The following is a 16,256-nucleotide window of genomic DNA, read 5'->3' as shown; positions in this document are numbered from 1 at the left end:
GAGGCCTTCCCCTGAGAAGAACATCAGAAGAGCCCTGCTGGATTAGACCAGAGAGGGTCCATCTAATCCAGCATTCTGCCTCACTGTGGCCAACCAGTTCCTCTGGAGGGCCAACAACAGGGCAGAGAGGCCAAGGCCTTCCCCTGAGAAGAACATCAGAAGAGCCCTGCTGGATTAGACCAGAGAGGGTCCATCTAGTCCAGCATTCTGCCTCACTGTGGCCAACCAGTTCCTCTGGAGGGCCAACAACAGGGCAGAGAGGCCGAGGCCTTCCCCTGAGAAGAACCTCAGAAGAGCCCTGCTGGGTCAAACCAGCGAGGGTCCACCTACTCCAGCATCCTGCCTCACACTGTGGCCTACAACAGGGCGTGGAGGCCAAGGCCTTCCCATACGCTGCCTCCTGGCTATGGGATTCAGAGGGTGACTGCTTCTGAACATGGAGGTTCTGCTCAGTCACCGGGGCTAGTTTCTTAGCTCTGTCGTTTGGTCCGGGTCCAGGCACACAGTCCCTTTCACACACACACCTGTCTCCCCAGAGCTTGGCCAGCCCTGGGCTGGACCCTCCCTACCTCAAATGTCTGTGACATCAGAAAGGAGGCAGGGGTCAGCCCAGCTGGTAAAATGGCCAGGTGGGTTTTGCAGAGGAGCTCAGAGGTTCCAGGCACGGCCAGTGCCTGCGATCCCCCAGCTTGGCCTCAGGATGGGGATCTGTCACGGCCGGCTGCCAGAAACCACAAAGCCTTTGAACTTTGAACTGAGAGGTAAGGGAGGACGTCGGCCTGGTTTTTTGTGCCAGTTTTGCTGCAAGCCAAGGGATCTAACACACCCCCCCACACCTGACCTGGCTAGCCCAGTCTCCCCAGATCTTGGAAGCTAAGCAGGCTCAGCCCTGGCAAGTATTTGGTTGGGAGACCTCCAAGGAATACCAGGGAGGGGACACAGAGGCAGGTAATGGCAAAACCACTTCTGAAATGTCTCTTGCCTAGAAAACCCCACAGGATCACCATACGTCAGCTGCGACTTGATGGTACTTTCCACACACACACATATCACATTCATCATACACAAGCAAGTAAGTTGGACCAACCACTGGCCTGGCTTCAGGGCCAGTCCAAAGCATTTGGGTAATTCAGGTGGGAGATATCTGCTGTTTGTGGCTCAGCATCAGAGCCTCTGCTCGGCACACAGAAGGTCCCAGGTTCAATCCCCGGGATCTCCAGTTAAAAGCACCAGGCAGGAAGTGATGGGAAAGACCTTGACCTGAGACCCTGGCTCAGTGGCAGAGCCTTTGCTTGGCATGCAGAAGGCCCCAGGTTCAATCCCCAGCATCTCCAGTTAAAAGGACCAGACAGGAGGTGATGGGGAAGACCTTGACCTGAGACCCTGGCTCAGTGACAGAGCCCCTGCTTGGCATGCAGAAGGCCCCAGGTTCAATCCCCAGCATCTCCAGTTAAAAGGACCAGGCAGAAGGGGATGGGAAAGAACTTGACCTGAGACCCTGGCTCAGTGGCAGAGCCTCTGCTTTGCATGCAGAAGGTCCCAGGTTCAATCCCCAGCATCTCCAGTTAAAAGGACCAGACAGGAGGTGATGGGGAAGACCTTGATCTGAGACCCTGGCTCAGTGGCAGATCCTCTGCTTGGCATGCAGAAGGTCCCAGGTTCAATCCCCGGCATCTCCAGTTAAAAGGACCAGACAGGAGGTGATGGGGAAGACCTTGATCTGAGACCCTGGCTCAGTGGCAGAGCCTCTGCTTGGCATGCAGAAGGTCCCAGGTTCAATCCCCGGCATCTCCAGTTAGAAGGACCAGACAGGAGGTGATGATGGGAAAGAACTCTCTCTGCCGGAGACCCTAGAAAGGAGCTAGCAGTCTCGATGGACCAATGGTCTGATTCAGTAGAAGGCAGCTTCTGGCATCCCCACAGAGTTTATAATCTCGGGGGGTTGTCTCAGTAACCCTATATTGAACCTAGGAAGAGCCCTGTGGCAGCAGACCAGGGAGGGTCCATCTAGTCCAGCATCTTGTCTCACAACAGTGGCCAACCAGTTCCTCTGGAGGGCCAACAACAGGGCAGAGAGAGCGAGGCCTTCCCCTGAGAAGAACATCAGAAGAGCCCTGCTGGGTCAGACCAGGGAGGGTCCATCTACTCAAGCCTCCTGTCTCACACAGTTCCTCTGGAGGGCCAGCAACAGGGCAGAGAGGCCGAGGCCTTCCCCTGAGAGGAACATCAGAAGAGCCCTGCTGGGTCAGACCAGTGAGGGTCCATCTAGTCCAGCCTCCTGTCTCACCCAGTGGCCAGCCAGTTCCTCTGCAAGGCCAAGAACAGAGCAGAGAGGCCGAGGCCTTCTCATGATACTGTCTCCTGGCTCTGGGATTCAGAGGTTGACTGCCCCTGAAAGAAGAAGATGATGATATTGGATTTATATCCCACCCTCCACTCTGAATCTCAGAGACTCAGAGCAGCTCAGAATCTCCTTTATCTTCCTCCCCCACAACAGACACCCTGTGAGGTGGGTGGGGTGAGAGGGCTCTCACAGCAGCTGCCCTTTCAAGTACAACCTCTGCCAGAGCTCTGACTGACCCAAGGCCATTCCAGCAGCTGCAGGTGGAGGACTGGGCAATCAAACCTGGCTCTTAACCACTACACCAAACTGGCTCTGGAGGTTCCCTTTAGTCACCAATGCCTTGTGGCCAGTGACGCACCTGTCCTTCATGAGCCTGTCTCATCCCCTTTCAAAGCCCTGATTCGATCGGACTCTGGTTCCTCCTCTCTCACCCAGACGCCCCCCTCTCTCCCCCTCGCTGCAGAGAAGCTGCGTTCGCCCATCATCGTCTTTGTGATCGGGGGCCCAGGGTGTGGCAAGGGCTCGCACTGCGCCCGCCTGGCGACCAAGTACAACTTCTACCACGTGGCGGTTGGAGAGCTCCTGCGGGAGGAAGCCAAAAAGGCAACCAGCAGGAGCCGGATCATCAAGGACATCATGCTGAAAGGGGCCCTGGTCCCAGCGGTAAGAACACCCCACACCCGGATGCTAGGATTACACTTTAGATTGGGGGCTGCTACCTGGAGCATCTGGGCACCTTCCAACACCTTTCCTGGTAGGGTTGCCAATCCCCAGGTGAGTTGAAGACCTGGAGATAACCGTGTACGACGTTATTAATATATATCTGCTCTTTACTATCACTACTTTGGCACTGAACACTAGTTTGCTTACAAGAATCACTTTATATAACAAAAAAAGAATCATAATACAGCTTAACAGCCACTCACAAGAGGCAGGGGTGTCTTAACACATGGGTCTGATGGGCACTTGCCCTTGGGCCCCATAAGCATAGGGGCCCCATACTAATCTGTGTATGATGCAGTACTAATAACCAGGTATTGAGGCACTCCAAAGGGATCTGTTGAGGCTGGGTGAGTGGGCATCAATGTGGCAGATGAGGTTCAATGTGGCCAAGTGCAAAGTAATGCACATTGGGGCCAAGAATCCCAGCTATAAATACAAGTTGATGGGGTGTGAACTGGCAGAGACTGACCAAGAGAGAGATCTTGGGGTCATGGTAGATAACTCACTGAAAATGTCAAGACACTGCGTGATTACAATAAAAAAGGCCAACGCCATGCTGGGAATTATTAGGAAGGGAATTGAAAGCAAATCAGCCAGTATCATAATGCCCCTGTATAAATCGATGGTGCAGTCTCATTTGGAATACTGTGGACAATTCTGGTCACCGCATCTCAAAAAGGATATTATAGCGTTGGAAAAAGTGCAGAAAAGGGCAACTAGAATGATGAAAGGTTTGGAATACTTTCCCTATGAAGAAAGGTTAAAACGCTTGGGGCTCTTTAGATTGGAGAAATGTCGACTGCGGGGTGACATGAGAGAGGTTTACAAGATTATGCATGGGATGGAGAAGGTAGAGAAAGAAGTACTTTTCTCCCTTTCTCACGATACAAGACCTCGTGGGCAATCAATGAAATTGCTGAGCAGTCAGGTTAAAACAGATAAAAGGAAGTACTTCTTTACCCAAAGGGTGATTAACATGTGGAATTCACTGCCACAGGAGGTGGTGGCGGCTACAAGCATAGCCAGCTTCAAGAGGGGATTGGATAAAAATATGGAGCAGAGGTCCATCAGTGGCTATTAACCACAGTGTGTGTGTGTGTGTGTGTGTGTGTGTGTGTATGTTTATGTGTGTGTGTGTGTATCTGTGTATATGTATGTATGTGTGTACATACATACATACACAAATTTATTGGCCACTGTGTGACACAGAGTGTTGGAGTGGATGGGCCATTGGCCTGATCCAACATGACTTCTGCTATGTTCTTATGTTTGTGAATATATGAATGGATAAACTTTTTATTTGTGCAAGTTGAGAAAATATTGAATGTAGTCTTGTAGATCTGTACAAATTTTATCGACCATTTACATTTTTATTCCTGTGAGTAGCTGTTGTAGGTAGGGTTGCCAAGTCCAATTCAAGAAATATCTGGGGACTTTGGGGGTGGAGCCAGGAGACTTTGGGGGTGGAGCCAGGAGACATTGGGGCGGAGCCAGGAGCAAGGGTGTGAGTCTGACAAGCATAATTGAACTCCAAGGGAGTTCTGGCCATCACATTTAAAGGGACAGCACACCTTTTAGAATGCCTTCCTTCCATAGAAAACAATGAAGGATAGGGGTACCTTCTTTTGGGGCTCATAGAATTGGACCCCCTGGCCCAATCCTTTTGAAACTTGGGAGGTATTTTGGGGAGAGGCACTAGATGCTATATGGAAAATTTGGCACCTCTACCTCAAAAAACAGCCCTCCAGAGCCCCTGACACCCGTGGATCAATTCCCCATAATTCCCTATGGGAATCGTTCCTGGAGGTGCATAATGGCTGTAGGGGTGGAGCTTCCCCCGCCGGCCAGCTGGCTGGGGGAGGGGGGAAGCCTGTAAAACCAGGGGATCTCCCGCTGGGACCTGGGGATTGGGAAGCCTAGTTGTAGGGTCTCGGTACACTGCTTTGCCCGGGGTCCATAATGCTGTTAAGATGGCCCTGATAAGAAATGCTTGACAATGTGAGAAATACACTTTTCAAAGGTATACAGTCATTCTACGGAACCTACGTGGTGTTGTTCTTAATGCAAGGTGTATTTATCGAGGTGTTCTCTTGTGAGTGGTTGTTAAGCTGTACTACAATCCTTTTTCGTTGTATAAAGTGATTCTTGTACGCAAACTAGTGGTACGGGCCTTGCGGGACCTTAACCAGTTCCGCCGGGCCTATAAGACCGTCCTCTTCCAACTGGCTTTTTAATGTGGAATTATTGTACCATCACTGTGCAAAGCTATGTTATATTCGTAGCACCAAATTAATCTGTGTTTAAAATTTGGTTTTATTGATGTTTTAATGCTTAACTAAAAATTCGAAATTGGTGTATTTTATTTGAAGATGAAGAAGATATTGGATTTATATCCCGCCCTCCACTCCGAAGAGTCTCAGAGCGGCTCACAATCTCCTTTCCCTTCCTCCCCCCACAACAGACACCCTGTGAGGTAGATGAAGATATTGGATTTATATCTCGCCCTCCACTCCGAAGAGTCTCAGAGCGGCTCACAATCTCCTTTCCCTTCCTCCCCCCACAACAGACACCCTGTGAGGTAGATGAAGATATTGGATTTATATCTCGCCCTCCACTCCGAAGAGTCTCAGAGCGGCTCACAATCTCCTTTCCCTTCCTCCCCCCACAACAGACACCCTGTGAGGTAGATGAAGATATTGGATTTATATCCTGCCCTCCACTCCGAAGAGTCTCAGAGCGGCTCACAATCTCCTTTCCCTTCCTCCCCCACAACAGACACCCTGTGAGGTAGATGAAGATATTGGATTTATATCCCGCCCTCCACTCCGAAGAGTCTCAGAGCGGCTCACAATCTCCTTTCCCTTCCTCCCCCACAACAGACACCCTGTGAGGTAGATGAAGATGTTGGATTTATATCCCACCCTCCACTCCGAAGAGTCTCAGAGCGGCTCACAATCTCCTTTACTTTCTCCCCCCCACAACAGACACCCTATGAAGTAGATGAAGATATTGGATTTATATCCCGCCCTCCACTCCGAAGAGTTTCAGAGCGGCTCACAATCTCCTTTCCCTTCCTCCCCCACAACAGACACCCTGTGAGATGGATGGGGCTGAGAGAGGTCTCCCAGAAGCTGCCCTTTCAAGGACAGAGTCTCATAGTGGCCTACAATCTCCTTTACCTTCCTCCCCCACAACAGACACCCTGTGAGGTGGGTGGGGCTGAGAGAGCTCTGACAGAAGCTGCCCTTTCAAGGACAGAGTCTCAGAGTGGGCTACAATCTCCTTTCCCTTTCTTCCCCACAACAGACACCCTGTGAGGTGGATGGGGCTGGAGAGGGCTCTCACAGCAGCTGCCCTTTCAAGGACAACCTCTGCCAGAGCGATGGCGGACCCAACGCCATGCCAGCAGGTGCAAGTGGAGGAGGGGGGAATCAAACCCGGTTCTCCCAGATGAGAGTCCGCGCACTTAACCACTACACCAAACTAGCTCTCCTACACCAAACTGGCTCGCCTTTATTATTTTATTATTGTAATATTGTATTTATGTTATGTGAGCCGCCCTGAGCCTGCTTTGGCAGGGAAGGCGGGATATAAATTAAAAATTATTATTATTATAGTGTTCAGTGCTAAAGTACAGATAGTTAATAGCAAATATATACTTGTAACGTAGTACACGGTTATCTCCAGGTCTTCAATCCCCCGGTTTGGAGACCCCCCTCCCCGCTTCAGAGTCATCAGAAAGGGGGGAGGACTAAGGGAAACGTCTGCTGGGCACTCCGTTATTCCCTATGGAGACCGATTCCCATAGGGAATAATGGAGAATTGATCTGCGAGTATGTTGGGCTCTGGGGGGGCTGTCTTTTGAGGTAGAGGCACCAAAATTTCAGCATGGCATCAAGTGCCTCTCCTCAAAATACCCTTGAAGTTTCAAAAAGATTGGACCAGAGTCTCCAACTCTGTGACGCCACAAGATAAGGTGCCCCCATTCTTCATTATTTCCAATGGAGGGAAGGCAATTAAAAGGTGTGCGGTCCCTTTCAATGTGATAGCCAGAACTCCCTTTGGAGTTCAATTCTGCTTGTCACACCCTTGCTCCTGGCTCCGCCCCCAATGTCTCCTGGCTCCACCCCCAAAGTCTCCTGGCTCCACCCCCAAAGTCCCCAGATATTTCTTGAATTGGATTTGGCAACCCTATTTCCTGGTGCCCGCTGACAATGTTCCCTCTAAGTTTGTGAACAGAAATTCTACTTTGTGAGCTCCTGGCATTAAAGTTGTGAGCTGCTCCATCAATTAGTTTGCTTTGGGGCCATTTTTCCTGAGCAAAGACAAAAATCGTGTGAGCCGGAGGCTAAAGAACTAACTCACACTAACTCAGCTTAGAGGGAACACTGCCAGGGTGTGTTAGAATGTGGGCGGGGTCAAGTGGGATAATTTTCCCCAGCGGAGTTTCTCATTGGCCACTGGAGGTCTAACTGGCTGTGCAGATTGGCTTTTTCCTTTGCACGAATGGCGCTATTGCATTGTCTTCTTTCATTGCATTCTTTCTATTACTGATCTTCAATTGGAATGAATATTTCAATTCAAAAAGGCAGGGTACCTCTCTCCTCAGGGCTATGTTTTGGACTTGGTGACTGACAACATGCTTCGAACTGAAAACGTCAAGGGGTTTTTTATCGACGGCTTTCCCCGGGGAATCGGCCAGGCCAAGCTGTTTGAGGAAGTGGTAAGTGTATCCTTGTTAGGATATCGTTAGCAAAGTGGACTGCAAAAATAGCCAGACACACGCATTCAGCTTTAACAAAGTAATCTTTACTTGTCTAGTGAGGGAAAAGGTAACTTGGAGTTCTACAAAACAAGAAAAGGAGTTAACATCCTATCCGACTCCTCTGACCTGCATGTTGACTCTCTCAGGTCTAAACAGCAACTGCATGGAGATCTAGGGACTTAAACAAAGGGTCATAAACTGTAACCTAATGTAGAGAGATCCAAATAGGCAGCCATGTTGGTCTGAAGTAGAACAAAATAGGAGTTGATTGTGTCGAATGTGTATGTGTGTATTTTGGCCACTGTGTGACACAGAGTGTTGGACTGGATGAGTCATTGGCCTGATCCAACATGGCTTCTCTTATGTGACACAGAGTGTTGGACTGGATGGGCCATTGGCCTGATCCAACATGGCTTCTCTTATGTGACACAGAGTGTTAGACTGGATGGGCCATTGGCCTGATCCAACAGGGCTTCTCTTATGTTCTTATGTGTGACACAGAGTGTTGGACTGGATGGGCCATTGGCCTGATCCAACATGGCTTCTCTTATGTGACACAGAGTGTTAGACTGGAGGGGCCATTGGCCTGATCCAACAGGGCTTCTCTTATGTGACACAGAGTGTTGGACTGGAGGGGCCATTGGCCTGATCCAACATGGCTTCTCTTATGTGACACAGAGTGTTGGACTGGATGGGCCATTGGCCTGATCCAACAGTGCTTCTCTTATGTTCTTATGTGACACAGAGTGTTGGACTGGAGGGGCCATTGGCCTGATCCAACATGGCTTCTCTTATGTTCTTATGTGACACAGTGTTGGACTGGATGGGTCATTGGCCTGATCCAACAGGGCTTCTCTTATGTTCTTATGATTGCACCTTTAAGACCAACTTAGTTTTATTCAGAACGTAAGCTTTCGTGTGCACGCACACTTCTTCAGACGAGGAATGAGGTACAGTAAGCAGAGCCACATATAGCTGGTGGGGTTTGGAATGCCAACTGGTACAAAGTTAAAAACCAATAGTAGAAGAGTAAAATTAACAAATTCAGAAGACCTTTGATCTAGGTTGCATTAGTGTGGGAAACCATAAAACAGTAACATGTCAGAATGTGAGAATGCCTGTTAATTATTCTATTGCTAATAAACCTGGGTCAAAAAGAAGGAAGTGTGCATGCACACAAAAGCTTACGCTCTGAATAAAACAAAGTTGGTCTTAAAGGTGCAATCGACTCCTATTTTGTTCCACTACTTCAGACCAACATGACTTCTATTTTGCAACCTAATGCTTTCTCCCCAGACCATCCCCAAATCTATTGATTACCCAATTAGGGCTTCCCATTACAGGTTAATATGCATATTGACACCTAGCTTCTGGCAGGAGGTATGTGCAGACAAGCTCATTGGCTCAACTACTTAAGAACATAAGAGAAGCCATGTTGGATCAGGCCAATGGCCCATCCAGTCCAACACTCGGTCACACAGTGGCCAAAAAACCCAGGTGCCATCAGGAAGTCCACCAGTGGGGCCAGGACACCAGTAGCCCTCCCACTGTGCCCCCCCCCCCCAAGCAATACCTTCCCCTAAATTCACAGGATCTTCATTGCTGGCAGAGGGCCATCTAGCCCAGTGGTGTCAAACATGCAGCCTGGGGGCTGAATCAGGCCCTCAGAGGCCTCTTATCAGGCCCCCGAGCAACTGGCTGCCATCTGCTTCCTTCTCCCTCTCTCTTGCTTCCTTCTGCATCACATCTTGCTTTGCAAGGCTTGCTCAATTGCACAGGAGCTACAGAGCAGAAACTCTATTTTCTCCATTGGCTGAGGCTCCTACCTCGGGGAGGAAGGGGAGCTTGCTTTGCCAGGCTCTCTCATTCACACAGCAGAGCTACTGGGCCAAGCCTCTCTTCCCTTTATTGGCTGAGGCTCCTCTCCCTCCTTGTCCTATGGGGAAGGAAGGAAAGGGTCGGAGCTTCCCTTTGCCCAGTTCCCTAGATCTCAAGGGAGAAATACAAAGAAAGCACCTTTAAGACTGAGTGTGAATGTTTTAAGCATGTTTTATTTTAATTTTTTTTTTAAACTTTAATTGTGTTTGTCTGTGTCCTTTATAAAGTGTCTATCTCTGCTATCTAATCTTAAATAGGGACACCCATGGCCCGGCCCGACATGGCTCGGCTCAAAAAGGTCTCTTTAATGTCGGATCCGACCCTCATAACAAATGAGTTTGACACCCCCTGATCTAGCCTCTGCTTAAACGCCTCCAAGGAAGGAGAGCCCACCACCTCCCGAGGAAGCCTGTTCCACCTAGGAACCGCTCTAACGATCAGGGAGTTCTTCCTTTTGTTGAGCCGGAAACTCCTTTGATTTAATTTTAGCTCACTGGTTCTGGTCCTACCTTCCGGAGCCACAGAGAACAATTCCACCCCATCCTCTTTAAGACAGCACTTCAAGGACTTGAAGATGGGGATCAGATCACCTCTTGTCCAAGGGCATTTGAAGAAGCCCCCAAATAAAGCAGCACCAGAGATGACCTCTCAGCCGCCTCCTCTCCAGGCTAAACATTCCCAGCTCCTTCAGCCTTTCTTCATAGGACTTGGTCTCCAGACCCCTCACCAGCTTTGGAATACTGTGTACTATTCTGGTCACCGCACCTCAAAAAGGATATTGTAGCACTGGAAAAAGTGCAGAAAAGGGCAACTAGAATGATTAAAGGGTTGGAACACTTTCCCTATGAAGAAAGGTTAAAATGCTTGCGGCTCTTTCGCTTGGAGAAATGTCGACTGCGGGGTGACATGATAGAGGTTGACAAGATTATGCATGGGATGGAGAAAGTAGAGAAAGAGGTACTTTTCTCCCTTTCTCACAATATAAGAACTCGTGGGCGTTCAATGAAATTGCTGAGCAGTCAGGGTAGAATGGATAAAAGGAAGTCCTTCACCCAAAGGGTGATTAACAGGTGGAATTCACTGCCACAGGAGGTGGCGGCGGCTACAAGCATAGCCAGCTTCATGAGGGGATTGGATAAAAATATGGAGCAGAGGTCCATCAGTAGCTATTAGCCACAGTGTATGTGTGTGTATATTGGCCACTGTGTGACACAGCGTGTTGGACTGGAGGGGCCATTGGCCTGATCCAACATGGCTCCTCTTATGTTCTTATAAAGCAGCACCAGCGATCCCCTCTCAGCCGCCTCCTCTCCAGGCTAAACATGCCCAGCTCCTTCAACCTTTCCTCCTAGGACTTGGTCTCCAGACCCCTCACCATCTTCATCGCCTTCCTCTGGATCTCTTCCAGCTTGTCTATATACTGTCCGATTTGTTTTCCATTCCCGTCCTAACTGAGGCTGGTGGGACGATGGCACCGTACCTGCAGTAGCAGCAGCTGCGTTCTCCCCTTCCCCCTCCCGCCAGGGAAGGGCGTCCAAAGCCACGTCTTACTTTCCTCCTTGCAGGTGGGACGCTCGCCAAACATCGTGATCGTGTTCGACTGCTCCACGGAGACCATGATCCAGCGGCTGCTGCGGCGGAGTCACACGGGCACACGGGCCGACGACCACGAGAGAGTCATCCGGCAGCGGCTGGAGGCCCACTACACCCTCTCCGAGCCCGTCCTCACCTACTACCTGCAGAAGAACATGCTGCGGAATGTAGGTCTCTCTGGGAACTGGCTTTCTGGCACCGCCAGTACCGCTCCCAGGGTGGGCCAGGCTCTCTCTTGCTCTGAGGCCTCCAGTTCAGCAGGAGCTCACCGGAGCACAGCTCCTGAACCTTTCTGAGGGTTCCCCCTCCTCCTCCCCACCTACCTTGTCCACTGAATAGTGGGTGCAGCTGCATAACAATCCCTGGATTAGGAGAGCGGGCAGCCAGCCAGCCACCAGGGGCTTTGCCATGCCCCAGCAGCCCTCGTTAATCCCTGGAGAAGCCCACGCCCCACCCTTTCTCCACTTCTGATGTGATTTTGGTGTGGGTGGCTTGCTGGCCTTTTGATTGGGGGGATGGCGGCCCAGGAGAGCCTCAGGCAATAGATACCTGCTTGGGCTGGCTGGATCTCTAGCTAGCCCAAGCAGGCCTCACTCGCCTGGGGCTCTCCTTTCTTGCATTGGGTTGCTTTTGGTTGGGGGGGGCACATATGCTAATGAATTATATTAATGAGCTTTACCACCTATATTTTTTACAAAATGACCCCTGGGCAGAGTAATTCGAGCTGCAAAACAACATTTGAGTCCAGTGGAGATTTGAACCTTGTTAGAGAGCCAGTTTGGTGTAGTGGTGAAGTGCATAGGCTGTAATCTGGAGAACTGGGTTTGATTCCCCACTCCTCTGCTTGCACCTGCTGGAGAGACCTTGCGCCTGTCACAAGTTCTCTGAAGGCTGTTCTGCTCAAGAGCAGTTTCTGTCAGAGCTCTCTCAACCCCACCAACCTCACAGGCAATGTTCCCTTTAAGCTGTAGAATCTTGTGAGCAGAAATTCTACTTTGTAAACTACTAGCATTAAAGTTGTGAGCTACTACTAGCATGAAAGTTGTTTGCTCTGGGGCCATTTTTCATGAGCTGAGACAAAAATGCGTGAGACAGAGGTTGAAAAACTGAGCTAGCTCACACTAACTCAGCTTAGACGGAATGTTGCTCAACTGGTTGTCTGTTGTGGGAGGGGAAGGGAGAGTTTGGCTTTGGGTTGCCAACTCCAGAAAGAACATAAGAGAAGCCATGTTGGATCAGGGCAATGGCCCATCGAGGCCAACACTCAGTGTCACACAGTGGCCAAAAAACCCAGGTGCCATCAGAAGGTCCATCAGTGGGGCTAGGACACCAGAAGCCTTCCCACTGTGCCCCCCCCCCCCAAACATCAAGAATACATAGCATCACTTGCCCCAGACATAAGAGAAGCCATGCTGGATCAGGCCAATGGCCCATCCAGTCCAACATTTTGTGTCACACAGTGGCCAAAAAACCAGCTGCCATTAGAAGGTCCATCAGTGGGGCCAGGACACTAGAAATCCACCCACTTTGTCCCCCCAAGCACCAAGAATACAGAGCATTACTGCCCCAGACAGAGCTTTCCCTCTATACCTTGTGGCTCATGGCCACTGATGGACCTCCGCTCCGTATAGTTATCCAATCCCCTCTTGAAGCTGGCTATGCTTGTAGCCACCATCACCTCCTGTGGCAGTGAATTCCATGTGTTGATCGCCCTTTGGGTGAAGAAGGACTTGATGAGAGCAGAAGGCAAGGCCTGGGGCCTGAGTACTCAGGACCACTCACTAAAATTGCCTATCCAGAGTTTCAGGAGACACCAGAGATGCATTGTCCTAGAACATGGGTGGGGAACCTTTTTTCTGCCAAGGGCCACATGGATATTTATAACATCATTCGTGGGCCATAAAAGATTATCAACTTAAAAAAACAGTGCTCCACTGAGGAAGAATGATTTAGGCCAGCAAAATTAATACAAATAATTGTTTTTCTATTTGAAGTCATGTGGGGAGAGCCTGATCTGGCACACACACACACGCGGCCCGCCGCCCTAGGCAAATGCATAGGTCCAGGGCTTTTTGGTAGAAAAAGCCCAGCAGGAACTCAGTAGCATAGAAGACTACATCCCCTAATATTAGCATATTAGGTCACACACTCATTAGCATATTAGGCCACACCCTCTGGGATAATCAAGTGCAAATTGAACTGGTGGCAGCTGGCTCCCACCCTCCACCCCTGCCACCCCTCCCTCCCTTCATGCGGAAACTGCAGCTGCTCCCAGCAGACCTTGAAAGGCCCCCACATACCCCAGCAGCAGTCCTTCACAATGCTCGCCATTCAGGCTCCACAGAGAGAGGGACAGAAATGGAGAAAGGGGGTAGAAAGGGAAATAAAAAAATGGGTGGAAGAAAGGGAAATGAAATGGAGGGAAGAAAGGGTAATAAAGGTAAACAAAGAGGAGAAGAAATGGGAAGAAAGAGTAATAAAGAAATGGGTGGAAGAAAGGGTAATAAAGGTAAACAAAGGGGAGAAGAAATGGGAACAAAAGGGTAATAAAGAAATGGGTGGAAGAAAGGGTAATAAAGGTAACAAAAGGGGAGAAGAAATGGAAATAAAGAAATGGAAATAAAGGAGAATAAAGGGAAACAAAGAAATGGGGGGGAGGGGAGAAATGGAAAGAAATGGAAATAAAGAAATGAGGGGGAAACTTACCTGAACTGTGGACAGTAACTTTTCCGGGCCCTGCAGCAATTCTGGTCGGCCATCCAGGCCCCAGGGAGGCCGCCGCACAGTACGTCTGGGCCCTGTGCTCCCTGCCTGGCTCTGGGGGAGGCTGCTGCACAGTGTGGCTGGGTCCCATGATCCTCGCTAGCCGGCCAGGTCCCAGGGAGGCTGCCACATGGCTCTGTTCGGCTCAGCAATCCCCGAGGGCCACACCAAGTGACCTCGAGGGCTGTATACAGCCCTCAGGATGGAGGTTCCCTACCCCTGCTCTAACAGGTTCTCCCTCCCCTGTTGCTGGGATGGTTTGCCGAGCAAAGAAGAATTGTGGGCACTCAACCCTCCCTTTCCCACTGGCTTCTCTTATGTTCTTACGTTATGTTCTCTCAGGTAAGAATCCGCACACTTAACCACTACACCAAACTGCCTCTGCTTGGAACAAGCAACAAAGGGAAAGCCGTTGCCGGTACAACCTCCGGCAGCATCGGGCTTGCGGCTGCAGGAAAACAAACACTGAACAAAAGGGAGTTTCGGTCTAACCCAGCTGGGCTTTCTGTTTCGTAGTTTTCCCAGCAGAAAAGAGCAAGAGTGCGGTAGCACCTTAAAGACTAACAGAAATTGTGTCTGGAAATCCCCGCGTTATGTTCTATTTCTCTGCTCCAGAAGAGACGGGAAGAACAGTACTGGATTTCCAAGTGTGTGCGTGTGTCAGGGAAATGATACAGGATGATCTTGACAGGCTGGAAAACTGGGCTAAAACCAATAAAACGAATTTTAACAGGGAGAAATGTAAAGTTCTGCAATTCGGTAGGAAAAATCCAATGCATGGTTATCGGATGGGGAAGACTTGTCTTAGCAGTAGTCTGTGATAAAAGCATCTCGGGCTCTTAGTGAATCATACACTGAACATAAGTCAACAGTGTGATGCGGTGGCTAAAAAGGCAAATTCCTTCCTTCCCCATGCAATTTTGGGCTGTATCAACAGAAGTACAGTGTCCAGATCACGTGATGGGATGGTATCGCTTTACTCTGTTCTGGTAAGACCTCACCTGGAGTCTTGTGTTCAGTTTTGGGCACCACATTTTAAGAAGGATATAGACAAGCTGGAACAGGTCCAGAGGAGGGCGACGAAGATGGTAAGGGATCTGGAGACCAAGTCCTATGAGGAAAGGTGAAGGAGCTGGGGATGTTTAGCCCGGAGAGGAGGCGGCTGAGAGGTGATAGGATCACCATCTTCAAGCCCTTGAAGGGCTGTCCTATAGAGGATGGGGTGGAATTGTTTTCTGTGGCCCCAGTAGGACCAGAACCAACGGGTTGACATTAAATCAGAAGAGTTTCTGGTTCAACATTAGGAAGAACTTGCTGACCGTTAAGAAGAAGAAGAAGATGATGATATTGGATTTATATCCCGCCCTCCACTCCAAAGAGTCTCAGAGCGGCTCACAATCTCCTTTACCTTCCTCCCCCACAACAGACACCCTGTGAGGTGGGTGGGGCTGGAGAGGGCTCTCACAGCAGCTGCCCTTTCAAGGACAACCTCTGCCAGAGCTATGGCTGACCCAAGGCCATGCTAGCAGGTGCAAGTGGAGGAGTGGGGAATCAAACCCGGTTCTCCCAGATAAGAGTCCACACACTTAACCGCTACACCAAACTGGCTCTCCAGTTCCTCAGAGCAGTTCCTCAGTGAAATAGGCTTCTTCGGGAGGTGGTGGGCTCTCCTTCCTTGGAGGTTTTCCAACAGAGGCTAGATGGCCATCTGACAGCAATGAAGATCCTGTGAATTTAGGGGGAGGTGTTTGTGAGTTTAGAGCGATTCCTCAGTGGAACAGGCTTCCTCCTTGGGAGGGTGGGCTCTCCTTCCTTGGAGGTTTTTCAATAGAGGCTGGATGGCCATCTGACAGCAATGAAGATCTTGTGAATTTAGGAGGTATTGGTGAGTTTCCTACATTGTGCAGGGGGTTGGACTAGATGACCCTGGGGGGTCCCTTCCAACTGCACCTGGGTGAGAAGGCAGCTGAGAACTGTGCAGAGACTCTGTTCTGTTTTTGCATCCGCAGGTCCTGGGAGAGGAGCCATCGGAAATTATCTTCGCCAAGTGCTGCAGCGTTGTCGAGGACGTCTTGAGAGGGCAATCAGTTCAGCGCTAAACTACATAGTCTACTGAGTTCTACGCAAAGAAATAAAAGGGTTTAAGCCACTGGCCTTTTATTATGCGCTCCGCAGATGCCCTTTAAACAC

General features: G+C 50.0%; 1 protein-coding gene across 1 annotated transcript; it reads left to right on the top strand.

Moving 5' to 3' along the window:
- The first annotated feature begins 700 nt into the window (after window positions 1-700).
- Window positions 701-16,188, top strand: LOC132581823 (adenylate kinase isoenzyme 1-like). The gene is made up of 5 exons (XM_060253236.1): window positions 701-761; window positions 2,808-3,007; window positions 7,677-7,790; window positions 11,276-11,470; window positions 16,076-16,188. Exons 1-5 carry the CDS (start codon window positions 701-703, stop codon window positions 16,163-16,165), a joined length of 660 nt encoding a protein of 219 aa, XP_060109219.1. The 3' UTR covers window positions 16,166-16,188.
- The last annotated feature ends 68 nt before the right edge of the window (window positions 16,189-16,256 follow it).

Source organism: Heteronotia binoei, chromosome 13 (assembly GCF_032191835.1).
Source record: "Heteronotia binoei isolate CCM8104 ecotype False Entrance Well chromosome 13, APGP_CSIRO_Hbin_v1, whole genome shotgun sequence".
NCBI classification, from domain to species: domain Eukaryota; kingdom Metazoa; phylum Chordata; class Lepidosauria; order Squamata; family Gekkonidae; genus Heteronotia; species Heteronotia binoei.
Note: the sequence above shows the minus strand (reverse complement) of the source record. Positions and strands in the feature narration are given on the sequence as shown.

Bases quoted from the DNA above. Each gene is read 5' to 3' on its own strand.
- LOC132581823 (XM_060253236.1), top strand. From the start codon at position 701: ATGGGGATCTGTCACGGCCGGCTGCCAGAAACCACAAAGCCTTTGAAC. The intron at 762-2,807 runs GTAAGGGAGGAC...CCCTCGCTGCAG, and splicing joins TTTGAACTTTGAACTGAGAG to AGAAGCTGCGTTCGCCCATC. The intron at 11,471-16,075 runs GTAGGTCTCTCT...TTGCATCCGCAG, and splicing joins AGAAGAACATGCTGCGGAAT to GTCCTGGGAGAGGAGCCATC.